Here is a 27444-nt window from a genome sequence, read left to right as displayed (position 1 = left end):
GAGAAAGAGTCAAAGCGTGTGTACAAACCAGTGAAAGTTGCTTTGCAATGAATGCTTGTTAAGAACTGACCATTGCGTTTGTGTACAAGAACATCTAAAAAAGCTAATAATGCTAAAGTTTTTAAAAATAATGCTAAAAATTATAGGCAAGTAATCACTATAAAGATGATGGCTAAGCGGGATGAAAATTAGGAAAAATGTAGTTTATTCCAAGTCTCCAAAACGATAAAAACAACATTTTCTTAAGTGAAAAATATATTTTCACAGAAACCATAAAGTTTTAAAACTTTGATTTATCATTATTGAGAAGGACAAACAGGAGGCAACCGTTTGCTAATCACTAAAATACAGTTCCGATTACGTCAAACCATGCCAAAACAGTGTTATCCAATGCAGCCCAAATTTTGAACTCATCATAAGTTATCTTTCCGTCTTTATTCAAGTCAGCGCACTTGAATACATTCGCAACCATCTCGTCGAGAGCATCATGCGACATCGTTTCCATAATTGGCTTTGCCTTGGTGGCCTCGTATGAACACATGGCTTTACGACTTTTTATGTCATTAGCAGCAGCGTTGCACACAGCGTCATCAGGTATGGGAGCGTTAAAAACTGAAGAAATTGATTTATCAGCAGCTTTGTCGAATGATGCTTTCATTTCTTCTTCGCAAATCTTGATGTAGTCACGAACCATTTCAACGCTGATGAGGAAATACGCCTTGAATATATCACGAAAATCTTTCGGTAATAAATAACCTTTATTTTCAACGTCATATCCTTCGAATACATATCGTACTTTCTCGTTTTTTCCACCTCTTGTTAAAACAGAAAGTGCAGTTACAAATTCATTAAATGAAATGATGCCATTCTTATCAGCATCATAAAATGAAAACATTCTGTCTATCACTAAGTTCGTCTGTTTGCCAAGTGGTCCCAAACATCGGTCAAACGCTTCACGGGTGATGCCATCCTCATGTGGTGCGAGCGTTTTGAATTGTTCAAAAAGATAATGGATTTCTGTTTCATCAAAATGAGTTTGGTCGCGAAGGGCTGTAACCTCATTCCACGATAATGAAACAGAATGACTAGCAATTTTCCCTATAACATAATCGAAAGCATTTAGAAATGCCCGGAAAGGAATTACAAAATGTAAATTAAAGTTCATAACTTCCACGACTGTGTTTTTCATTTGAACTTTAGCGAATACTTATTTTCATATAGTGAATCGGCAATAGCACAATATTCTTAAAGTAGAAAAACAATTTGGTAGCTGTTAGGTATGAAATCAATAATGTGGGAATTTCGTCTGTCGGGAAATGTTTTGAGTTCCAAGTCCAGTTCGTTGCAGGTCTCAGTTATAATGTCTTGTGCTTTTTGCCAACGTAATTAAACAGTGTTAGGCAATAGCGCTTGTGTCACGTTGGGTGGTATGTTCATAAGTCAAGTTTTAAGGCATCTCTTAGGTCCGTTTGAAACGGCTAATTTTATATTCACGAAATGCATGGAAGAAAAAAGAAAATGAGATAGGGCCATCCGCCATTTTACAACGCAAACTTCGTCATAATAATAATAAAAAAATAAATATGTTATTTAAGTCAGTCCGCATGGAAAAAATATTATCCGTAAGGACCTTCCAGCCGGTAAATAACATATGTATATATATGGTCTTAGACAAAGAGAGGGGTTGGAGTTGTATGTTGGAAGTGAGAAAAGTCGTCATTTTAGTGTGAAAAAAATAATAAATCGGACAATTATGATTACTGTTTGTTGTTTAATTTGGATATGGAAAATTTTTTAAATTTTTACTGAAAATTTAGAGGCGTAATCAAAGAGCGATCAAATGCAAGCTATTTTTCTTTGAAATGAGTCCTAAACTTGAGAGGTTTGTGCATTAGCTGGTGTTTTTGGATGGATAACCATTTTTTATGTCTAAATTTTGTTTAATAAATTGATGAACAAATCGTGCCTGGCAAAAGGAATTTTAATAAATTGAAATTTCCTTGAAATTCATTTTGGGCCTGTTTGCCTATCCCTCAAAGCGGTAAGGACTATCGCTTTGTCTCAGATCCCAGAATCGTCATTTTCAAACAATCTAATTATCAATACAGTAAGGTGCCAGGCAGTCTAAGATACATAAAATACTTTATTCCTACGGAAAACTTGCAAGCTGTTACTTTTTAAAAACAATTTCGTTGTATTTTTCGATGGGGTTGGGAGAATTATCTATTAGAGACGTCCACTAATATTTCAATGCTAGAGTTTTGGTTTGGACCTGAACTCCGGCTTTGACTCGTGAAAAAAATCCACATTAATGCTCCGGCTTCAATTCATATAGCTCCGGCATAGCACCAAATTTATGTCATAGATTTTGAGTTGAGAATCACAGGTATACATAGGAAGCAGATTCCGAAGAAAATAACCATCTTTAAACAATCTAGTTGATGAAAACAAGAGAAGTAAAAGTGACTGTTAAGTTTCGACTGTTTCATCTGTTCGTCAGACACAACATAATGGAACATAATATTTTACGTACATGATATATATGTTATCTACCAGCTGGAAGGTCTGCGCAAAAAAAATTTCATACGGACGAATTAAGGTTAAAATGACGTATCTATTTCCAGCTAAAGGTAACAGTCTTATTGAACTGTGCAGTTCTATTCAACAATGGCGGCAAAGTAAACAATCAAAATGGATTAATAAGATCAATAGTTGTCTGATATTTTTTTAAAACAGAACAAAACAAAACAATTACATACATACATAATATACACACATTATTTGACATGCAAATTCAAATGTTCAAAAAGTTTGTGTCGTAGATGGTTACGCTAAAGGTATAACCATATAACCTTAACGTTTCAAGATGGCTTTTTTGTTCAAAATCTACTTCTTCCTATATTTTTTAAAATTGTTAGCTGGACTTGGTTGTTGCAGTGTATGCTGCACCAATTGTTGGTTATTCGTACAAATTTTTGACACTATTATTTGTTGTCCAACAACCACGATTCTACCCAATGTTGTATGCAAAGGTTATTGTTTATTAAATTTTCATGATGCTGCTTGAAGACAAATACATAGACATCAAGGTGTAAACTGTAACATTTATAGTAATTATTATAGTAATGCAATATTTATTAGGTTTCACCATTGGCAAAGATTTGGTCATGCTGCAAAAAAGGTTTAAGGCCAAAATAAACTATTCATAAAACTAAACACTTGGGCTATTTTAGAAATATTTCAAATATCCAACAACAACAAAAGCCTTTTCATGGAAATGATCATGGAGCTTTACATGCCATTACAATACATACCATTGCAAGAGAGGTTACATATCTACATCTTAGTCACGAATGGCGATGAACTACAATGTTCCACAGAGCAATAAAATTATAGAAATTATTCTTGATTTTAAAAAATACATTTGATCTACACTGTTCATAGCAGAAATTTTTCACAATGCTATATGTCGATAAGTTTTAATACAATCAAAAAGTAAACAGCCTAAGATATAAGTTATCCCCGGTGGCATAGCCAGACCTGAAGTTTTCGGGGATATCAATTACCAAAGGTGTGAGCTTTCTAGGGGGTCCGGAGGTTTGCTACCGGGAAAAATTCATCAAGAATCTTTTAATAGCAGCTTCCTGTTCAGTTTTTTCTGGAGTGAGATCACCTCCTAATTTCTTCTCAGATTTCACTGTTCATAAAATTTGAGATAAAGGAGAGGGGTGAGAGTCCCTTCACAAATGCCACAGGTTATTATAAAGTTAGTTTGGAAATCACAAGAGAGAATGGCTTGTTGCTTTATCCTACCAGGGCAATTTTCTACTATGATGAGCTATCCATACCTGTATAAAGAGGCTTGATGCATATCGTTTTTGGGTTAGCCAAAGGCGGCACTGGATAGTTAATTTTTATAAAAACATGAGTTCTGTCATGATATTCTTTTGGTTCACAAACTTCGCACAGGTCATAATCCAAGCAGTTAGCGCACTTATAACGAGTACCGCAAATTGGGCTAACACTACACATGTTACACGTTATCCCGCGATGAACAAAGCCATTTCTTTGTGCTTCATCCTTTGCTATATAAAAAAAGTCGACAAGTTTCTCGTTCTTATCGAGGGGATATTCGCCAACATGAGACATCTGCGACTCGTTTGACACAATCAAAGTAGAACTATCTTTAAAAACTCTGCATGATGGCATACCAACTTCGGGCAACTTTGAATGCTTTAATTTCCAAACCCTTTTGATGAAAGATAAAAGAGCAACTGCTCCCGCACCGAAAACAACACCACACGCAAATTGGGTAAACGGCTTTTTACACCAAGCACTCATATATTCTTTGAATGCTAGGATTGAGAACCAAACATTTAAATAAGATAAGACTATTGGATTAGCAAGTGTTCAACAGTCAGCCTGGATTTGATAAATCACGCAATGAATCAAAACGCTTAACCACGGTTTAACCATTGAGTTTAAATTTTAAACATGGCGCTTTTTAATTAAGGGAAAACAAGGGACTAGTTAGGACATGCATAAATTGAAGTGTTTGCTTCCTGGGTGAAGCTCTACTGTATACTCAATTAACACCCTTTATCCCGCTGACATATATATTCAGTTACATTTCACTCCGAAGCACTCATTACACCTGTGATTACACTTCACTCAGCGTCTCTTAAAAGTTTTAACTTACATATAAGCGCTTATAACAAGCCAAGCCGTCATGGCTTCACAACATGAGAGACAAGATGAAAGCCTTGGAATTGATAGCAATGCCGTGCAAGATTCCAGAACGACGTTATTTCGACAAGCACGACTGCATAATTCACGCAAAAGTCTATTCAATTCGCCATTTTCTAATCCAAACGTGGATGCTGAATTAGGTATGAACTTAAGTAAGCAGTACGATAGTTATGTTAATTTTTTATTTAATTAATTAAGTTGTTTGGAGATATTCCCTTTTCTGTCAAGCAAGCCAAAATATGCTTGTTAAGGAAAGAAAATAATTATATGCCACCCAATCTAAACCATACCAATCAATGCATTAAAAATTCTTCAAATGGTGCAAATGCCTCTGATGGAAGAGAGGGATAGAAATTTAACAACACAAAACAACAGACTCAACATATTATGTGCACTAGGACTCTTGACTTTGAAAATGAGTGCCACTAAGGTTGTTGAAACTTCAGTCAACATCAAACACCAACTTCTTAAGACTCTACTAATCTGGAGGATCTACATCTACAAACATGTAACAAAACTCCTGGGTTCTAACTATTTATTTTATATGTCATAAATTGATAAACATGTTGGTCCTTGGCTCTACTGGCACCCCCCTCCTTTTTCAAAGTCCTATTTTTACCGATTATTATTCTTATATTCTAGTCTTTTGTTTGAGGAAACTGATTTCACTTACTACATTGTCAAATTTCAGACCTTTAAAAGTTTGTTCAGAATTTCCATGTTGGTACTAATGATCTTGTCAGAGTGACTACATTAATCCAACATGGATATCCCTCAAAATGCTTTGATTAATTAAGTTAGAAGCTGCCATACAGTAAAACAGTAGCACATAGCTAACCAGTTCAATCTAACTTCCATCTTCACCTCCGAAAACTCCAAATAATCTACTTTGTGATTGCTTGAATAATTCATAAACTATTAATGAAGAAGGTACATAAGTTTTCATGTTTCTGTACACCAAGCTGTGCTGAATTTCAACATTGTTGTGCTGCACCCCTTAAACCTAAAAAGTGTGTGTTAATACCCCTAGAAAATGAAAGTGCTTACACAGTTAGACTATGGTGAATGATAAATGATGAGCCAATTGTTTAGTTATCAATGACCACAAGAATCAGTTTTTTAAAAACGAATTACTTAATATACAAATAATGAAAGTAGTTTGAATGTAATTAGAAAGTTTACTTCTACAGATTGTTTCATTTGCATCACACCTCTTCACTATTTGCTCTATTAATTTGGTTTGGAGTATTTCTTTACATTTTAGGAACTCTATTTATGATTTATTTATTTAAGATTTATTTAAGAAAGTATATATATTTATACAAAAAAAATAGTAGCATAATTTTACTTATTTGAGTAAGTTTATTGGCCATTTTAATAATTGCTAGGGCACCACACGATTTTTGACAAATAATTTGATGCATGTAATTGCTTTTATAATGAGGCTAAAACTATAGATCACATTGCAATACATACATACATACATACATACTGATCGACACAACAGCCCAATTTTACACACTGCATTGCCAACTGTTTAACAAATGTTGATTTAAAAATTTTTAAATATACATTCACCCAATCTGTTTCTAAATTGCCCATGACATTATGCTAACCATTACTGGTGGCCAGTAGATGTAGTTTCTTTTGGTTATTAAAAGCAAATTATTTTAGCCAATAAAAGTAGAAGTACAGTAATGCAGATTCAATGAAGTAAACAAAAGACCCCTCGCTCCAGCGAAACTGATGAAGTGACTAACCCTGATTACTTAGGTATTTTATAACTGCTGATAATCACCAGAGCAGTGTAGAAGACTTACGTAGCTACATTCTGAGTTAGCATTTGGCAATATTGCTTTACAGCATATTCTTGATCACTATATCTTGTTTTGCCTCACATAGTGTAGTGTATTTCGTGCACCAAGCCATGGTTAAGATTATGGCTGGAGTCAAAAATACCTTACATCAGGAGCGGAATTTTAAGTTTAGTAAGAAGTCGTGAAGTCAGTCTATTGAGTCAATTTTAATTGAGACATATTCATTAAAGCATACATGTGGACCTTTGGTGTTAACTTACCTTGATTTTATTCATTCTGTTTTAAGACTCTTCTTTTAAGTCTTATATTCGTACTGCTTCTTTTTATTGGGACCTGGGCTATCTCTGAATGGAGTGAGTACATTCATTGGCTAGTTGTTGTAAATTTGTTAGTACATACGTGAGCTTCTTTTGTAGATGGTATTCCAAAAACTGATTTATGGGCATACTTCCTTGTTGCATGATTTACTACAATATTCTTCTGTTGTTGGCTATTTCAGTGAAAATTCTACACCAGTTTACCCCGATTATTGCGCTCTAGAGTTATTTTTGTCAGGGGGCTCCCGTAAATTTACTTCGTTCAATTGTCTGAGGACAAAACTGTTGGCAATAGAAAATACATAAAACTGCCATGACAGTTTGTTTTCAGCCATGTGAATTTGCTAATGTGGCTTTCTATTGTGGCTTGTGTAATGCAGGACATGTGCGTAGATACTTCCTAAAGTCCGTGAGATAAATTTCGACATGCTTTAAAATTCCATGTGCTATAAATGGTTTCATATATGGTTTATCAACGTTGTATGTTAGGCTAGATTCATCTAGATGGTGCTAATGTAATAGAAAGTTTTCAGCTTTTAATTTACTTTGATTTGTACCGCGTAATCTCCAATATAGTAAAGCTAAGCGCATGCTCATACTTTGTGAAATAAGAACAATTATGAAATAGTTTTGTCTGCGTTTAAAGATCAAAAAGAAGTTATCTGCAATCGGCACAGAATCGTTGGAGGCATAGCAAGACAAAATAACACGTTCAGTCAGCTGGCTTGGCTATGAACCTAAGTTATTGCAAAAATTCGGTGTGGTGGCCGGGGGCAGGAGGCATGCCCCCAGCAAATGATTAAAGGGAGAGCGAGTGTACGCATCTGTGCAAAACTCCTTTAAATTTATAAGTGGATTATTACTTATAATTGGAAACACAAATTTATAAGTTAGGTTAGAAACACAAGTTTAAACTCTAAAACAATTTTGCTTGACGTAATATTAAGTATACATTATTTAAATCACTCTCATCCGACATTTCAATGTCGAAAAAGTGTACGGGATTTTTGGCGAATTTCTCGGAAAAAATTTCTGTAGGACTTTAATTAGAATTTTCCTTTTTTTGTATTTTTCTATGCATAAGTTCTAAATTCATTTTATCATTTCTCTGACTACAGTTGGATTGAATTCTCATATTCCTGAAAATATATTTACGGTAGTCATTTGGGGGATTTTAATAATTTGACAGACCAAAATAGACCCGAAATAAGATACATTACTTTTCAAAACAATTTTTCTAACTATTATATTCATTTAAAAATTGGTGCGTTTTAATTTAAAGAAACCGTTTATGTTTCCAAATCAAATGTTAACTTCCATTGCCACCGTGGTAAAACTCTGTTTATCTCATCAGTTGGCAACGAAAAAGAATAATTCTGATTTTTATGGCTTTCAATCATTATGGAATCATCGATGCTACCAATATAATTGGTAAATGGGATGTAACCGGGAGTGAAAAGCATGTTAGTCAGTAGCTTAAAAGCAATCACCCCTCGATCTTGAGCTGTATGTATTCCTTGAAACCAATTTTTAAAGACGCCGATGTTCTTGTGGGACTGTTTGTTTAGGTGAACGAAATCAGCGGCATACTGTCTTTGCCTTTTGCTGCATGCCTTTCATATAACAAAATTGGATAATCCGACCAATTAAGCACTTATCTTTGCAATGTACACGGGAAAAAATACATAGCAAATACAAATCGGTCGACAGTTTTCAATATCAAGACCAGAGAATGTATGGTTTAGTTGCTCTGCACGAACACGTAGCAGTCTGTCGCTGGAGATAGCAGAATGCTCCTGAAGCAAGTATAGAGCGGTGGTCTTTCTGATGTAGGTATCACTGTAAAGAACAAATGGCGATGATAAAAGTAATTTTCCTTTAAGAGCAAAGGTTTTTCGTAGACATTCATCATGTGTTCTTGTGTGTAGCTGTCGCTGAGTCTTGAATTGTTTCGTAAGTTGGAAACACTTGAGACTCGGCATTAAACTATCTGATCCTGATCACCTACAAGTCCTCTTGAATCATAATGATGTTAGCAGTTTCGGCCGTTAAATTTGCATTGTTTTCTGGATAAGTGACCAAGTTATCTTCTTCGTGATCGTTATCAACAGCATCATGCACAACTTTCTCTACGTTAAGTACTAAGTCTTGATCGGCGTAACGTCTGAGGGTTATATCACAAAAAGGGCAAATTTCTCTAGACGTCTCTTTTGCTTTGAGTACTTGTTCTGTTATTTCTTCAATGGTTGGAATAGAAAACGTTGCTTGATTTTTCTCGTTTAACTGCAAGAGTCGGCGTTTAACTTGGGGAAAGACCATTGTTTCATCTGATTCTGATGATGATAGAAATTTCAGCATGTGAATATTTTCAAGGATCCTTTTTAAGCTAAAATTAACATTTGTTGAAAAAGTCAAGGGAGTCATTGACCGAAGAATTCGAAAAAGCTGCTCGCACGACTGAGATCCAGTCACCACACTCTTAAACTCTTGTTTTGAAAGACATCAGTGATAACATTATACAAGATATTGATGAACAAGTGGCATTTAATTCTATACAAAGATAAGCGTTATTATTTCTGATGAAGTGGTCAGTCTCTGCTAAATTCTTTTCTGAAAGCCAAGATCTTCCACATTCTCAAAAATAGATGGATTTCCTAAACAGGAAAATTCTGGGTTGGGGTGATATTCCTCTGTCGAAGAAAGAATCTCTGATACCACGTATCAGCCGTAAGTAAATCACAATTCGGACGTTTCATTGATGAGCCTAGCTCATTTAGATATTCCTTAACACAGGTTGATGCTTGTGTAGTTTTGTTTGTCTTTGTCATCTATGGCTCGTTGAGTGAGGCCATGCTTTGCCTTTGAAAAATCTTTTTATTACCTCCACCAGATGGCCTCTACACGCAACTTCTGTTCCAATACTTATAATATTAGATGGAATAATTAGACTCGTCTTAAGCTTTCTAGTATGTATACTGTATCCTGAGGACTTAAGCTGGATGATTTCAAGTTTGACATTATGTAGAAAGTCCATGACCCCTGTACATTCGATGCATTTGCAATTTTAAACAAATTGCTTTCAATCATTATTGCTTTCATAAAAGGGCTAAAGCCTCCTGAACCATTTGAGTACACTGTCACATTTCTTTTATGAAGCTCTATCAATATATTTCCACCTGTGCATTATTTCGGTGTGAGTGTACTTTGAGTCCCATAAACGAACAACACTGAAGATGGAGCTACAGGAATCACGGGCTTTGCAACAATGCAATGTGCGTATGAAACACGTGTTTTTTTTTGTATCCATCTTCAATCTCTTCAAACCTTTCAAGTGAGAAAGCATCGTTAGCCGGAAGTCCATCTGTTATAGGAAGACAAAATCCAATAAAACGTTCAGTTTTTCGATTTCACATATTCAATTCTTTTTAGTATTCGAGTCTCGTCTAACTGAATGTTAAGTTCCATGGTTGCGTCCCACTCTTTAAGATGATTAACTATCTCATCTAAACCGAAATTCCCCTTCTTTCAATTTTGCTGTTCCCATGCATTTCTTTGAAAAGTTAAAACTGAAGGTAATGCACAGCCAAGATTACCTTGCAACATTTCGTACGATGCTTTACCAATCAAACAAAATAGGGAAGAGGCAAATTTCCTAACTGTGTTTTCATGACGCTAAGACCTTTTTTTGACTGTTGTTCTCGGCATTCTGCATGAGTTTTTTTAGAATTGGTGCAATGTCTGCAGACACCATTTTCTTTCCCACACCTTATATTAATGTTTTCCCTAACAACGTCGCTGGCGTTGATAATATCCATCAGTTGACATTGCAGTACTCAGTAATTTTTTCGTCCTTCTGAATTTCCCACTTTCATTAAAGCCCGCTGTATTCGAAAACCTCAGCTTGACCAGCTGTCTGACACAAGTTTTTTTCCTGAAATACAAATAAAAACATATTTGGTTAAATCATTTATGGAGCATTGGGGCAGCAGTGCTGATACTGTAAATATATATAATTCATTTGGCATTTCAAGTTAACGACAATTTTTTTAAAATTAAACATGTTTCGGCATGCTTATGCCATCTTCTGTTCAAGGAATGATTATGATATCTATTTACAGTTATATATCGACATCCGTTAAACAACGTCTAAAGAACGTCAATACAACGTCGAAAACGCAAATCGAAGACGTTTTATCGACGTCGAATCGACGTCGGCTTTCTCTAAATGTTATTGTCCGACATTAAACTTTCAATAAGGCCATAGATAGAAGATTTTATTAATAGTAACGTTTCATCTTTTAACTTAAGAAATGTATCAATATACATAGGAAGTTTGAAGACATGAATACTAATTATACGATATTTACAGAGTGTTAGGTTACAAAGTGTGATGATGATTGATGACAATGTAGCGAGATTTTGTGTGTTAAGCGATATAGTGGGTTTGAATGGAGAATCTCTGTAAATATCGATCCTATAATTAGATATATGTTTTCAAACTTCTTATGTAGAAAGCATTTCAGTCAAATGATGTATTAAAGTTAAAGTGGTACTATGACGAAAATTTTGCCTCTCGTTTTTTTTTCATAGATTAATAGTGTATGTAAAAAAATCTCTTCTGGCGAAATTTTAGCGCAATGTATTTCATGCTGCTCGAGTTACGTAGCGATAAAACTTGAACTTTATGAGCCGCCATTAAAATGCGCCATATTTGAATTTTCAAGAAGGAAGGTGCTTGTGACGTCATAGTCTTAACTCGCGGCTGTTTACAATATAACACTATATACAAATAGAGATTTAAAAGGTTGTATAACTCAATTTTTTTAACATGCCTTTAACACGCTGTGTCGTGCAAGATTGCAGTAATAAGTCTGATAGAAGTACAGGCATTTCATTACATAAAAGCCCAAACGACGAGTCTTTGAGAAGAATTTGGGTTAAATTTGTTCAGACGAAGCGCGCAAACTTTAATCCGAGTTCGCGCGAAATTCGATTTATGATTTGTTGGATTCACTTCTCGGAAGATTGTTTTGAGCGTTTATTCCATTTGGGTGGTATGACTAGACGGCTCAAACCTGATGCCGTACCTACTATTTGGAAGAAATCACAAACACCAACAACGTCAAGAGAGCGGCGTCAGGTTAGCACAAGTTGCAATTATTATATACTTACACATATTGCAGATGATAAATTTTCACAATTTGAGAGAACCAATAATACATCCAGGCAAACTTTCAATATATAATATACATTTATACTAAGGTTTTAAAGGAAATACAAAATGAAGTGTCTGTATCATGCGATGACCTTTGGTCTTTAAACCTAACGAAGCTGCTTGAAGAACAAATTCGTTCAGGCAAACTTCGTTAAAGCCATGGTGATCCAAAAATGCATTTCCTTTCATCGATTTCGAACTGATACATTTTACCACGGCATTGCTCTATTTCCATGCAGCATCGGCACTCTTGAGGGTTGACAACAAGATCCAACCAACAATGGCCGCATTCACACCTTTAATATAGGCCAAATTGTATGTTTTCATAAAGTTATCATAGCTAGCGGCAGACGATTCAGATCAAAGTAACACTTTAAGAATGACATCTTACCATGAAGTAACATCAACACAGACATCAAAGCGATCTTGCAGCATGTCTTCAACCCGCCGTTCTTCTGCGACTGTAGCTTCGTACTCAGCAATTTCATCGGGCGAAGCAAGCGGTTCAATATTATCGACAAATGGCAAAATTTCCGAATTAGATTCGTTCGAATTTGCCGTCACAAATTCCGATGAAGAAATCGATGCGTTTGTCTCGATCGAAGACTCAGAGAGCGAGCTAGATCTCGATGAATTTGACATTTTTTTGCTCTATTTATGTATTACTTTGTATACTTTCCAATGTGCGCTTCTTGCCGTGTTAAGACTATGACGTCACAGACCTTTGCTGATTGCAAATATTCAAAATGGCCGATTTTAATGGCGGACATGAAAATTAGACATTTCAAATGTTCATAACTCCCTCGTTATATTATTATTTTTGCTTACATTTTACGAAAGCAATAATTGATATGTGTTTAAACTATTGAATGCTAAAATCGATGATTTTTTAACGTTACGTTTTCGTCATAGAACCACTTTAAAGACTAAATATAACTATTAATAGAACCTATCCATGGCCTTATGGAAAGTTTTATGTTGGGCAATAACATTTATATTAAGACTTCGTTCTCCCTTTGGCAAATCCATAGTCTAAGTATTTCCCAACAATTGTGAAACACGCAGAATATTTCTCACGTTTGTTTATTAAAATCTCATTGGCTTGGCCATATATCATGTACATACTATGCGTATGCATGGCGATGATAAAAAGGTAAAACAATTTAATAGAATATCTTTCATACCTATGGTTATGGGATGAATTAGTGTTTGAGAATGTTTATTTCGCCAACTTGACTTTCAATCTCCACCTTCTATCTGGTTTACTTTATATTTGAGAAGTCGAGCGCATGGCAGATATGTTAGCCAGTTCTCTCGCGGTAATGCCATGTCTTTTCAAAGCTGTTTTAGTCAGAACAACATTAAAATTGTCGTAAGATAAAACTGAAATAACTATCTCGCTCAATGTTTTTTCTAAAGCTAATGAACATGCATTAAATGGTTTCAACAGTATAAGTCATATTCACTGTGTATGGTAAACGACTTACATATTGCTGAGCAAGCAGGCAATGTAAATTGATGCATTTTTTGGTGTTGTCTTAGCCTTCAAGACATGAATATCAACAGAATGTTCTCTTTTAAGCTGCAGCATTGGCACCTCAATAATTAGGGATCACGAAATCGTAAGATGCATATATGAATGTTATCCCTCTAACGTATCAAACTGTTGTTGCTGTAAAACAGAAATTCAATGTATAACCCAAATGGAAATAAAACTTCTGTATTTCGGTTTCATTTCAAAACCTTTGTCAGGCAGTCAATACAACAGTTTGATTTGTAACTTGATTTTAACTTAAATTTGAATTAACAAGATGCACTTTTTAAGGATTTTGTTTTCTTCCATACCAGTTCATGAAATATGCTTGATAAATCTATAGCCCAAGTATGAAGGATTGGTGAAAGTTTTGCAAAACTAGTGACGTTTATGAAACTGAAATAACTTGATTGATGGTCAGCCACGTTTGCATATAGTATTGCATAGCATCTTTTAAAATCAGCCGACAAGGTAAATTCAACAATAAATTCTGATGTTACAACTAGCTAATTTACCAAGTAAATGCCTCTGAAGCAAAATAACCATTTGGGGCAACACACCCAAAATCACCAATAAAATTTATTTCAAAATACAGCACACCCCTTTCCACAAAGCCCTTCTACATAATTATCATACATCCATTGCTGTTTTAGTGCATACCTCTTCATGCATTAAAGAAATACAACATTACCTACACATCATGTTCGTCTATGGCCACACAACGCTTTCCCTTTATGATAAATATTTTTTAAGTTCTTGAAAGCTACAAATTACCCAGAACGAAAGATGGTTCAACTGAGGTTTTCAGTAAACATGAATATAAACAATTTGGGAGGCGGGATTGATATTGACATACAGTATACATAATTATTTTATGCTTTATCTCTTGTACAACTTTATTCATTGGTATTACTTGAATACATTAGCAGTTATATAAAAGCAATGAAAGTTAAATTTGCCACAAACTTGTGAGATAAGATGAAGCTTAGTTTTCCTTCCTTAAGCAATTTTGTCACGTTAGCAATTCATGTCCATTGCAGGCAAGACTTGTTCTACGTGAGTCAGAAATTATCGAAAGCACATATGTATAAATTCTCCTTAAGTGATCACACGAGCATGAAATAAATATTGCATAGACTATCAAAAATTACTTATTTAAACTGACATCTTGAGGTGAGATTTATGCTGTGGTTTGAAGTAGTGTGCACTTCGCCTGGTTTTAGTAAAGGGGGTGAAGTAGAGGCACCAATCATGGCATGTAAGTAAAAGAATTTATTAAAACAAGGTGCAACAACAGTGCAAAAATCACCATCAAATGTAGTTCAAAGTAAAGAGCACACCCCTGTTGACATAGCCCCTCTACATGTACTATCTTAAATTCATTGCTGTTTTAACACATACTATTTCTTGAATAGTCTTTGAAAAACTCACTTGTGTAAGTTTTTCCCAAATTGCACTCGAAACCATTCTATTACATTTACAAATTGCAAACTTCATTTCACGTCGAGAAATGTCGTTGTTTCGACGTCGAAATAGAGTCGAAAGAAGGACGTCGATTGAGCGTCAGTATTTCGACGTCGAAATAGAGTCGAAACAACGACGTCGATTGAGCGTCGGTATTTCGACGTGGAAAGAACGTCAAAATTACGTCGATCGACTTCGCGACGTCATTTTGACTCGAGTAGAAAAATCACTAGCTTTATAGTTGAAGCGTTTAACTTAAATTCAAAAAAAACAATCGTTAAATTAAATCGTTAAATATTTTTCTTTTGTCATAGACTCCTTAATTCAATAGAATAGTGTTGTTCAAGGTGGGACTCCATATTTTCCACTTTATGCCACCATATAGTGGAAAATGCGGAATCTGTGTTGTAAGCGTGTGATTCAAGAAGAAGAGCATTTTTAGTGGGACTCTGCGTTTTCCACTTTTTGGGGGCATAAAGTGGAAAATATGGAGTCCGGGCTAGAAGTGTCAATTTTTTCATTAGGTAAGACTCCGAACTCCGTATTCCGCTAACCGCATTTTCCACCATGCCTTAATGAAAGGTCAAATTTATGCATAATTGAGATGACATAACGAAAACGAAAACTAATCCGCAATTTGAAAATTGTTTGTTTGAAAATCGCGTTTCTGTCTTTTTGTTTGCGCTAGGCAAGGGTTGTCAAAAATTAATTGAGTTTCAATTAATTGCAATTATTTGTAACCAATTATTTGATTGGACAAAGCATCAATTAAAATTAATTGATTGGGCGCACCTCCAATTAAAATTTATTGATTGGGCAGACTTCCAATTAAAATTAAATGATTGGCATTAATTGATTGTATTTGCATTCTTGTTAGATTTCTAAATTTGTTTTTTTTTGTAGCCCTACACTTTCGAAAAACTCGAATTATGCCATGTTGACATTACATTTTTTATTTTCTTCTTCGCTTTTTCATTCTTAATGGGAATCCGAAAACTTATAGAACCTAAATGTGTGGCCTATGACATAGAGAAAAAAGTTAAATATATTTACTGTTGCTATACCTATTGCCATTGCCTGTACAATAGACCTACCTATTTCTATACGATATTAGCGTTAGTGTGCGTTCTAGTACTAAAAAGATATGTAGACAAAGTATACAAGGGTTGTCAAAATTAATCGAGTTTCAATTAATTGCAATTATTTGTAACCAATTAATTGATTGGACAAAGCATCAATTAAAATTAATTGATTGGGCGCACCTCCAATTAAAATTAATTGATTGGGCGCACCTCCAATTAAAATTAATTGATTGGGCGCACCTCCAATTAAAATTAATTGATTGGGCGCACCTCCAATTAAAATTAATTGATTGGGCAGACCAATTTAATTGCAATCAATTATTGACAACCCCTGGCGCTAGGTATTTTAAAATAACTTCGTGGTAATATAACCATTTGCATTCAACTGGTAAGTGTCCCGAATTTTTCGCGTTTGTTCACGTTTCAAACGTCACGTTTGTCAAGCAAAACGTCAGGTTTCAACTGGTAAACGTTACGTTTCTTTAGGTATGTGTAACGTTTGAGAAAGAATTTGAACAGTTTTGGGCGTATGATTGACATGTTTACATTTTTATTGAACAATATTATTTAACCTCAATACTCAAACGTCGCAAAAGAATGATGGAAGCTAGACTGCGAGTTGAAGTACAGATTTGGGATACTCGGCGAGTATTTTTAATCAATCCACCAGGAACATACAATGAATTGAAAGCAAAAATATTGCGTGAAATTCCCATGGCAAAATATATGGAATGAGGATGGCAGTATGAAAACGATGAAGGCTAATATGTCGTTTTGAATGACGATCCTATTTGCTTGCGTATTGCAATTTCAGGGTCGAAACGCATTGAAGGAACAGATATTTCTCGGCTCAAACTTCAAAAATTTGAAGGTTTATCTCCAAGTTTAAAATCGAAAGATGTCTCAAGTGTAGAAAAGCCAGGTCCAAGCTCATTAAGCAGTGCGACAGTACGAACTTCACTGGACGAAAATTTTCGAGTGTATGAAAATGAGGATGTTTGAAAATTTATCCGAGGATGACGGTGATGACAAAATTTCTCAAAAGATGACAGAAGCACAAACACCCACTGAGAGATACATTATGAAAAGCGGAGAAAAAATTGATGAAAAGCGATGCATGATTAACAGTTTACGAGAAAAGTTGCTTGAAACCGAAACTAAACTGGATCGAGTTAAATCGAATCCTCGTGATAGAAACGTATGTAGAAATTGCTATTTGTGTCTAGGACATACCTCTCGCTCTTGTGATTACGGAAAATGCACGTCAGTTCAAATGCGGGATAGAAAAATTCCACCCTGGTGAACATAACATTAAAGATATGCGAAATCAACTTAAAAAGCATGAGCGTGAACTTGAAAAATTAAAAGAAGAGTGAAAATGCCGAAAAGACGCTGTTGATTCTGCGAAAGATAAAGTTTTACTCAGAGTAGAAAATGACTTGTCCCAAACAAACAAAGCAGCATACACCGTGAATGGAGTGAGGAAGTGGTCTTTGTTAAGAAAGCGCTTTTTTCTTCAAGAATATTGCAAGAAAAATTTATGTGGGAGAATACCGGCAAAACAAGACATGGAGATGATATTGAACAAAGCTTTATGTGAAAGTGATTATTTCGGAATAAATGCAAATACGTATCACAGCGCGAAGCAGATAGGCACTACAGATTCACCGGATAGGCTCGGCATTGAGTTTCCAATGAATAAGTGCGTTACCAGTAGTTCCCAATGCTAAAGCTTTTTTCTCCAATTTTATACACTGCCCCTACTACTGCCTTAGAAGAAGCTGAACAACTAGCCATAGTTTTGAGGGGAAGTGTGAGACACGTCGAAAACAAAGAAATTGTACAACTAAAAAATTAGAGCTCAAGTATCCCTCATTCGTACACTGCAAGTTTTCATGTTTCCCGTCAGTCGACCCTATTTCAAATAAGCAACTGATGCCCAGAAGGTCAATGCATACTCCTAGTTTTCACTCAGAAAACATTCAAAACTTTCCATTCATAGGAAACTTTTCTGCGTTTCCTGCACAAATTATGCCGTTCCAGTGTCTTCCTACTGATGGTGTTTCATCCAGGAATCATGCTTCTATTGGCATGCCTTGCAATTCTACTCGAGAAGACGAAAAGTTCGATGGCAAAATGAGAAAAAAAGAAAGCCGAGCTGATGTTGAATGTGTTAATCAAGATCAACAAGCAACGGTTGTAACTATGGAAAGCCATAGTGGACAAAAGTAGTCGAGAATTTTTTTGGAGTCGAGATTTTTTTTTACAGTCGAGAATTTTTTGGAGTCGAGATTTTTTTTTTACAGTCGAGAATTATTTTTACAGTCGAGATTTTTTTTTTACAGTCGAGATTTTTTTTACAGTCGAGATTTTTTTTACAGTCGAGATTTTTTTTTACAGTCGAGAATTTTTTTGGAGTCGAGAATTTTTTGGCAATTAAAAATCAAAAACTAAGTCTGATTATAAACTAAGAGAAAGATAGCGAAACTTTTTCATTTCATTACTGTGGTTTTATTAGAAATGCCAAACGTCTCAAGAGCTGTCGACGAAGATTTAGAAAATCTGTTATTATCGATACAACACTGTATAGAACGTATAGATAGGAACGATATTCTTGGTAACTTCAATTTTTAGAACATGTATGTGATCGCCTTGAAGGACATATTCGAATAATAATGGCCATCTCCTTAGTCCTTAGAAATCAACAACATCCCATATCGCCGCTCATAGCAAACTTACTCAATATATTAAGACAAAAACTTCAATTTCTGCGAACACAGATTACTTTATGTAATGAGCAAGTTGCGATACGTTGTAGAATTCCAGTCCCGCAAGAAGCAAGCTCTGGAGGCAGACGTAGATACATTGTTACAGCAGACCAAATTGAAGAATTACGCAGTACGGGTATGAATTGGAAAGCCATTGCCAGTTGCCTGGGAATGAGTGCCAAAACTCTTTACAGAAAAAGAATAGACTATGGTATAGCAAACACTTACTGTGACATAACAGAACAAGAGCTTGAACGATACATTAGAGATATTTTTAGATTGACACCCTTCTCTGGCGAAACTTACGTAAGAGGAGCTTTGCGTGGTCGGGGTATTCATATCCAAAGGTGGAGAGTTAGGGAAGCATTAGAAAATATTGACCCTATTAACCGTGCCATAAGACGGAGATACGCTATACAAAGGCGGGTGTACAATGTGAAGAAACCAAATCATCTCTGGCACATTGACTCCAATCACAAACTCATCACTTGTGATTGACAAATGTCCTGCATGGTTGCATCGACGGCTATAGCAGAACTATTATTTATTTGAAATGCTTCACGAACAATCTTGCGCATACTGTTTTGCAATGTTTTGTCAATGGTGCACAAAGATTTGGGATTCCATCTCGCGTACGTGGCAATAGGGGGGTGGAAAATATACACGTTGCACGGTTTATGATAGCTAATAGAGGTCTAAACAGAGGAAGCTTCATAGCCGGACGCAGCGTGCATAACCAAAGAATTGAGCGTCTTTGGGCGGAGGTGAATAGAGTGAGTTCCTCCTATTATAAAGATCTATTCCAATTTATGGAGGAAAGCGAGCTTCTTGATGCGCACGATGAAATCGATTTGTATGCTCCGCACCATGTTTACATTCCTGCAATACAAGCCTCACTCAATGAGTTTGTCAACCAATGGAATCATCATGGACTTCGAACTATGCGGAGTATGTCGCCCCTAGCACTATGGCGTTCTGAGCTTAATGAAACTGATTTAACAGACGTTAATATCGATAATTTAAATTTATATGGCATTGATCCTGATGGCGCGGTAGGTGATATCGAAACGGACAATATGGCTGTTGTCCCTGAAAATTCAGTTGAGTTGACCGAAGATCATGTCAATGAAATACGCCGCCTTGTTCCGGAACCTTTAAGTGATGACGGCAATCACGGAATTCACCACTACCTCACAGTTCGTCAATATTTGCAAAATAATTTTCAGGAACAATAGAAACTATTTAATGAAAGATTGTTAGAATGAATTGAGCCTTAAAATATATACTATTTTATCAACAATCGTCGTAACTGCTTTCATTGTCACATGTTAGAAGTCAAAGGATTTTTTAAGAGGTGTGCCGTTCTTGCATTTGGTGAAGAGAAACACAATATACACTATAATTTATCTTCAAAACAATTTTTTACTACATAAATGTATCATATAATGGGATATTGTGAAGTAAAACTCTTGATAAAAGAACACTATAACAGAACAGTTGTATACGTACGTATACAGTATAGTATAACTTCAACCACAACATTGTTGTTTAATTGTTCGTCTTTATCGATTATCTATTAAACTATGTAAAATGACCATGCAGCTTCTCGTCGAAAAATGTTATTGAATTCCTCGGACAGTTCGTTGTATGACTGGTAAGTTGGTGGTATTATCAGTAGAGGAGCACATGTGTGCGCAACAGGTCGACGTGCGTTACCAGATTCATCACTAAATGCAACCTCGATTGAATCAACTGCAATGATGTTGCTACCAGAAACATACTGGAGAAAAACACTAATAACGTTGTCGTCAAGAGATTTAACAAACCGCTTTAAATGAGAGAAGCATTCCCGTTCGGCATCAGAGGCTGGGCTTGAAATCAATAGCTTGCAAACCTTTTTCTGGTTTGGCTTTTTTGCTTCATAAAAACTCACCAAACTCTCAACAGTTTCAAATTGCTTAAAACGTTTCAGTTGCTTCAGGATCGGTGACCATGCATTAGCCACGTATTTTGGACGCTGTATTATTTCTTGATGAGCTAACTCCTCAATAATTTTTAGCATCGAGCTCTTTTTAATCACCCTGCGGCACTTGTAACTTGAAAGCACGTCAGCTACATCTTCGTCCAATGACGGGTCAGGGCATTCATCACTGATACTTCTTTTTAAAGTGTCACTTTCGTCCTTTGATATATATTGATGAAAAGACTCTACTAGCCAATCCTTAGGAAGCGCGTCCTCCGAAAAAAGACAGGAAGCAATAAATGCACTGGACAAAGTAACAGGAAAATATCCAAAGTTAATAAATCCTGCAACAAGAATACGAGCAATACTTTTCCATTCACTCTGTTGGTAGTCATGACCTATAGCTGGGACTTTTTCGGAAGCACCAGTAGCCAGTGAGTTATAAAACTCTCTCCAAAATATGCTAAGCACCTCTCGTTTTACACCAGAACCTCTTCCGTTTTCGATATCTCCTGCTTCGTTGACAAATGCAATCTCTAGGCAACACGACAAAATACTTTCGTCCTTGAACGCAATATTCATGTCTGCTAACACATTGTGGCGGTTAATGGCGATTTCCTTAACCAAACGATTGTTTTCATGAAGCTGATTACCACTGTACAGTTCACCATCTGCATCAATATTTATGTCTCCATCATCTTTCAAATCAAATAATATAGCACTTTTTACAATCACAAAAAACAAAGATTTTTATCAGGCATAAGTAACAAATTTATTTTTATAACACTTTTGGTAAAAGTGAGTGATTGATGTCTGCAGATAAAATTTATCACAGTTTAATAATATTAATAGTAGTACTAATAATAATAACAATAATACTAATAATGCAAGGACTAATAAGGATACTGATGGAAAAATGCCAGGGTACTTGGGATACAATTAAAGATAACAGGCAAAAAATATTCAACTAGTTTGTATAGTTTCTTTGACATACTCTATATAAATAAAAATAAAAATAATACTGATGATGATGATGATGATGATGAGACTTTAGGAAGATATAAGGATACATTTAAATATTTGTATTTCAAACAACATTGTATTAGGGGCTTAGTTGTTTTTATTATAAACTATTTAATGTAGTTGTGATTATTTGATTCTTTAACTGGGTAAATAACTTTAACAATGTCTGACTCATTTTATTTTCATATGCATGGAAACATTAGTTACCTTGTAAATCAAATGGTTCTTCCAAGTTTGTTTCAAACAATTCACACTGGTTGTTTTGCATTTCAGTAGAAGGTTCAGGATTGGTCATATCTGCAACAGCATCATCAGGCTGCTTATCATTAATGGCTTCATTTTGCTTCAAGGGTTCATCTATGACCACAGTAGCTTGATTTGTTTCTCCAAATTGAACTTGATTTGCTTGATAAATTACAATATATGAATAAGTGTTTATGACAAATACTGAAATATAGACATTACACAATTTTGCTCCTTTCAATGTATAAAAAGCTTTATATTATATATTTTAATCTTTTTTCATCTCTAGAACACGTATATATACTGCTATAGATTTTTCATAAGATTTTACTCCAAAACAATAAAAAAAGAATATTTTCTCAAATCCCACCTTGAAAATTGTTAGTTAAGATTTCATTAAGACTTGAATCATTTGTCAACCTCCATAATTCATCATCCTCAACATCGTCAAACACATTTTCTGGAAGACTATACCTTTTACGTTTCTCTTTATTTGTAGGCTGATTTAGGATTTGTCTACATGGCCTAATATAAACTGGTTTGTTGTTGCTAAAGATTCTGTTGATTACAGAACCATTTAAATATTGACCTTGAGCTAATGTAGGTTTGAGAAGTGCTGTATGGACAGAATGCACAATCTCAATTTCCACGTCATCAGGCAGGGCTCCTTGAAAAGCTTGGCGTATTTCAAGTTCTACGTCAATGTCAGTCCACTCTTTGTGAAATTCAAACGCACTGATCATGTGTCCATTTTCCTGCAGAAAAACTTTTCCTCCTTGTCGAGGTACATTCTTGTCATCTGGACCTGATAGTAAGATAAGATCACGCGAGAATGGCCCAGTACTAACTTTTTTTGATTTAGAACATTTTCTCCGACGATTTGATCTCATAGTTGACCGTTGGTCACCGAAATATCTTCTGGTATTGTAGGAAGGAGTTGCCAGATGTGAAGAGGAAGCTGTGACGGATGCATGATTTGTGCAGTGCGACTGCATTGTATTACTTGGTTGATTTACTTCCATACCTGATGATGATGAATGTTGTCCAAACGTCTTTCTTACTTCATTCTCAACCGAGTCGTGAACTTCAACACTAGCATAGTTATTGGAAGATGCCTCGGTACTTGACAAGTCATCCGACAATTCTTCGATACGGTTAAATATTTGCGAATGTATCTCTTTTGCGCCTGATGAAGATTCAGTCGCCATATTGTTTTTAATGCGCCTATAAACGCGGAAAAAATTGGTGCGAAAAAAATGTCGACTGCCATAAAAATTCTCGACTGTAAAAAAAAATTCTCGACTGTAAAAAAAATTCTCGACTGTAAAAAAAAATCTCGACTGTAAAAAAAAATTCTCGACTGTAAAATAAAAATCTCGACTGTAAAAAAAAAAATCTCGACTCCAAAAAAATTCTCGACTACTTTTGTCCACTATGGCTTTCCATATGTAACCTCGGGCGATTTTTCAACAACTGAAGCATCGTCCATTTTAATATATATGGTGACAAATACAGGGGCGGATCTAGGATTTTTGAAACATCAGTCATAAAACGTCGAAGGCGCTCCGCACCTGGGGGGGGGTCTGAGGCATTCTCCCCTGAGAAATTTTGAATTTCAGAGCCTTGAAAATGCCATTTTCAGCGTTTTAGAGCAATACAAAATGTATTTGTGGGCATCGTTTTGCGTAAAACAACACATTTTGCTTACGTTTTTTCAAAAAAAAATGAAGTGAACAATACTTGAATGTTTTGCCAAATATTTAGGCTCATTATCATGCCAAATATATGGCTCATTAGCATGTCTAGGAACGTAAAATTTATTTTACAATAATGCTATTCAAAACAGATATAGTCTTTAAAAATTTCTACCAAGTTGTCAGGCATAGACCCCCCTAGAGACCCCCATTCAAACCTCTATGTAATGAGTTTAGTTAAGTTAGAAATTTGGTACTACAAGTGACAGTTCATAGATATAGAAAAGCTCAGACTTCAAACCATGCAAGTTTATTGTAACCCTTTACCCATCTCCACATCAGTGCCAGCAAATTCGCCTTTTGAGAAAAAACTCAAAATTTTTTTCTGCCAAAGGTTAAGCAAAAATTATCAGAGTGAAAATTTGCAGTTAAGGACAGCTTAATGCCATAAATGATTATTAGGCATTTCACTAGACTATTATCTCCTGTAAGTATATGCAAGGTGTGCTATATAGCAATCACTAGTAGCATTGTATTTGCAAATACAAACAGAATGTAACCAACATGTCTTTAATTATATAATTTTACATGAATGTTAAAATTGGTTCATGTGTCATGCTTACTGGTTATGATAAATATCCTTTCATATGATCAAAGCTTGTTTAAATGTAAATCTGAAATAATTTAGTTTAGAAATTATAATGATCATCAGAAAAATTACCTAGTGATCATGAAAAATACTTTGCTGTTTTGCCAAATTTCAAGGTTTATCTGCATACATAGAAAGACATTTTTACTTTATAGAAAATGCTTTTCATACATCAATAGCCCTTTGGAATTTATGGCAAACAATCTGGTATGAGCTGTAGATTAACACACCTTTACATCTCTACATGAGGTGTTCAGTTAGAAAAGGGGACAATATGTGACATGGGACAACATTTCATGTATGTGTAATACCATTTCAGTCAAATTGTCAAAATAAAAAGCTTCATGGATCAGAAGACTCAAAATCACAGATTATAGTAAACAGCTTCTCATGTAATCAATGTTAGTTTTCTCAAATCTTAAACAATATGTAGTATAACTGTCCAATGATTGAATGATCAATGATCATAAACTGAAAAGCCCCAAACATTTGTTTATGATAAAGTAAATAATAGTATGGCGCCTTATGGCCACACATTTTTTGTCCATTGAAATATATTTGCAGGAATGTAGGATTTCGCTGCCGTATAACGGCCACGATTCCCCAAGCACAAAAGAAATCATAGCTAAAAGTCCTTCGGCAACAACAATTTTAGAAGCATCAATCTGCTTACCATACGCCATATTGACATAAATCGCATTACACACTCGCATAATTGACTTTGATATATTACATTCATGCATACACTTCACTTGTCCTTTACTTACGATTTTGGATGTAAATTTCTGCTGATAAAACTCAAAACAATGTTGGCTTTCTTTTGAACATCAATGACTGAAATGTCGCTCGCGAGATCGTCTTTGCCAAGCATTTAAAATTTATCCATAAATTTTTCACCCTCTTGAAAAAATTCACAGTTTGGACAGCAGCATTCATGTCAATATATGATTTTGTAAAAGATTTCCATAAATTCCATCTGATTGTAGTTTAGTTTCTATCATGCTTATAAAAATTACTATGAAACGATCAAACATTTAATTCAGACAGTGAGCTTGACTATGTTAGTTCAGTTGGCTATCAGTCGAAATCCGTCAAACCAATCACAATAAAGCAAAAATTCAAATGAACCAATTGTAAGATAGCAATTGGACTCCCTTATACGTCCGGCCACCCTTATTATCAGTCGAGACCATTCCAGACTGTCCACTGATCTGGCTATTGACCAATAAAATAAGCGTTTTTGACGTTCATAGACTCCTTTATCCGTCGAACCAGTCAAGCCACCTCGCTTATCAGTCGGTTATCCAGGTCAATTAAAATTCAACTGATCTGGTTACCAACGAGATATTCATTGGATTAGTCATTAGTTTTCAATAATAAATAATGCGGGATTTTTATCACAAAGTAAATGCGATAAGAAAGTAAGAATAATTAATGAATTTTTAATTAATATGAATAGGTAATTTTTGAATTTCAAACATCAGTCGCGCGACGGATTTGACATACTCTAGATCCGCCCCTGGACAAATATTAACAAATGAAATAGAAAAAAGTTTGATCGTTTACTTTATGTTAGAAATATTGATAAGGACAAAAATCTTTGATATTTTATTGTTTCCTGTGCAAACATGACACTCCAAATTGTGGTGACGGCTAGTATTGTTCGCCGTGAATAAATTATTTACATTGCTGTATATTATTAAATAAAAAGATACTACGTGTGTTTGTAAAATCCAACCATATCTTGTGCAGTTATTGCATCGACTGCATCAGAACTGCCAAATTCAAATTTATTTGAACTAAATTTTTACACCTTTCATTTAAGATGTTTTTAACCTTGTTAAAACATAATTCAATAGCGTTGAAATCCGGAAAGTAAGATGGTGTGTATGGCAACTCAATTCCCATAGTATCTAACCATTCCTTCAGAATTTCCCCACCTTCATATCGATGTGCGGAAAAATTGTCCATTACAACAATGTCACCGAAGTCAAGACAGGGGTCGACCCGTGTTTTCTGACAACTTCAACACATCTTGTTCCCTTAGCACTATGACCGTATGTTCTAGTTCCTACACAAGGAACTTTAATTCCAGCTTCATCGAAAGACTTTGCTTTGTAAGGATCTTTTGAAGGAAGATAGTCGATAAGAAGTTGGATATAAAACATGTTTTCCGGTGTAAATCTCACGCTAGTGTCGTCTGTTTTATTCAAGTATGCTTTTCCCCTGAAGGCAATCTGGTTTTAATTGCTCGCGATATAGCTGACATGGAAATTTTTATTGCAGGTAGCTATTGTATAATTTCAGAAAGTGAGATTGACGGAGAATGGATTATTAAAACTTTGATCAACTCAAGGTCACCTTTATTCAATTTAGTGTGTGTCATTCCTCCTTTCACTTTTGGCGTGGTCTTCATTTTCTGGCAAAAACCAATCCCACACAGATTTATTGTCTTACTCGATACACAAAACCTTTGCAAAAGTAGAAGAAATATATCTCGTTGAGCGATTGCTTTCTTTTAGAATAGAATCAATGATTAGACATCTTAAGTCTTGAACTAAAGTGACACCTTGAGTAAAACTTCTACCAAATTTGTTTATTTTTTGAGTCTCCATCACTATCTATACGAACGCCGCTTTACATTTGAAACGTTAATTTACGGATATGAATGATTGAGGATATATATTACATATGTAACATTTAATTGCTACAATAGTTTATCAATGACTAATAATGTAAAAATGTCAATCATACGCTAACGTTTACCAGTTGAAACCTGACGTTTCGTTTGACAAACGTGACGTTTGAAACGTGAACAAAGGCGAACAATTTTGGACACTTACCAGTTGAACGCAAATGGTAATAAAATTGTCACTCTAAAAATGGTTATTATTTACGACAACTTTATTCCTGCATGAACCATTTT

The 27444-nt window shown here is 35.1% G+C and overlaps 2 protein-coding genes across 3 annotated transcripts in view; one reads left to right on the top strand and one right to left on the bottom strand.

Annotated features, from left to right (window-relative positions):
• Positions 1-263: 263 nt before the first annotated feature.
• Positions 264-4464, bottom strand: LOC124446318. Its single transcript, XM_046997164.1, has 2 exons — positions 3849-4464; positions 264-1098 (listed from the first exon to the last, which is right to left on the bottom strand). The coding sequence occupies exons 1-2, from the start codon at positions 4339-4341 to the stop codon at positions 341-343; spliced, it is 1251 nt and encodes a 416-aa protein (XP_046853120.1). The 5' UTR covers positions 4342-4464; the 3' UTR covers positions 264-340.
• A 184-nt stretch (positions 4465-4648) lies between these two features.
• Positions 4649-27444, top strand: part of LOC124446447 — a 35859-nt gene continuing 13063 nt past the window's right edge. For both annotated transcript variants that reach the window (XM_046997295.1, XM_046997296.1), the window contains exon 1: positions 4649-4889. In XM_046997295.1, coding sequence (XP_046853251.1) covers positions 4730-4889 — 160 coding nt within the window. In that variant the 5' untranslated portion in view covers positions 4649-4729. The remainder of the gene's footprint in view (positions 4890-27444) is intronic.

Source organism: Xenia sp. Carnegie-2017, unplaced genomic scaffold, assembly GCF_021976095.1.
Source record: "Xenia sp. Carnegie-2017 unplaced genomic scaffold, XeniaSp_v1 HiC_scaffold_22, whole genome shotgun sequence".
In the NCBI taxonomy this organism is placed as follows: domain Eukaryota; kingdom Metazoa; phylum Cnidaria; class Anthozoa; order Malacalcyonacea; family Xeniidae; genus Xenia; species Xenia sp. Carnegie-2017.
The sequence above is the reverse complement of the archived record's forward strand: the minus strand, read 5'-3'. Positions and strand labels throughout refer to the sequence as shown.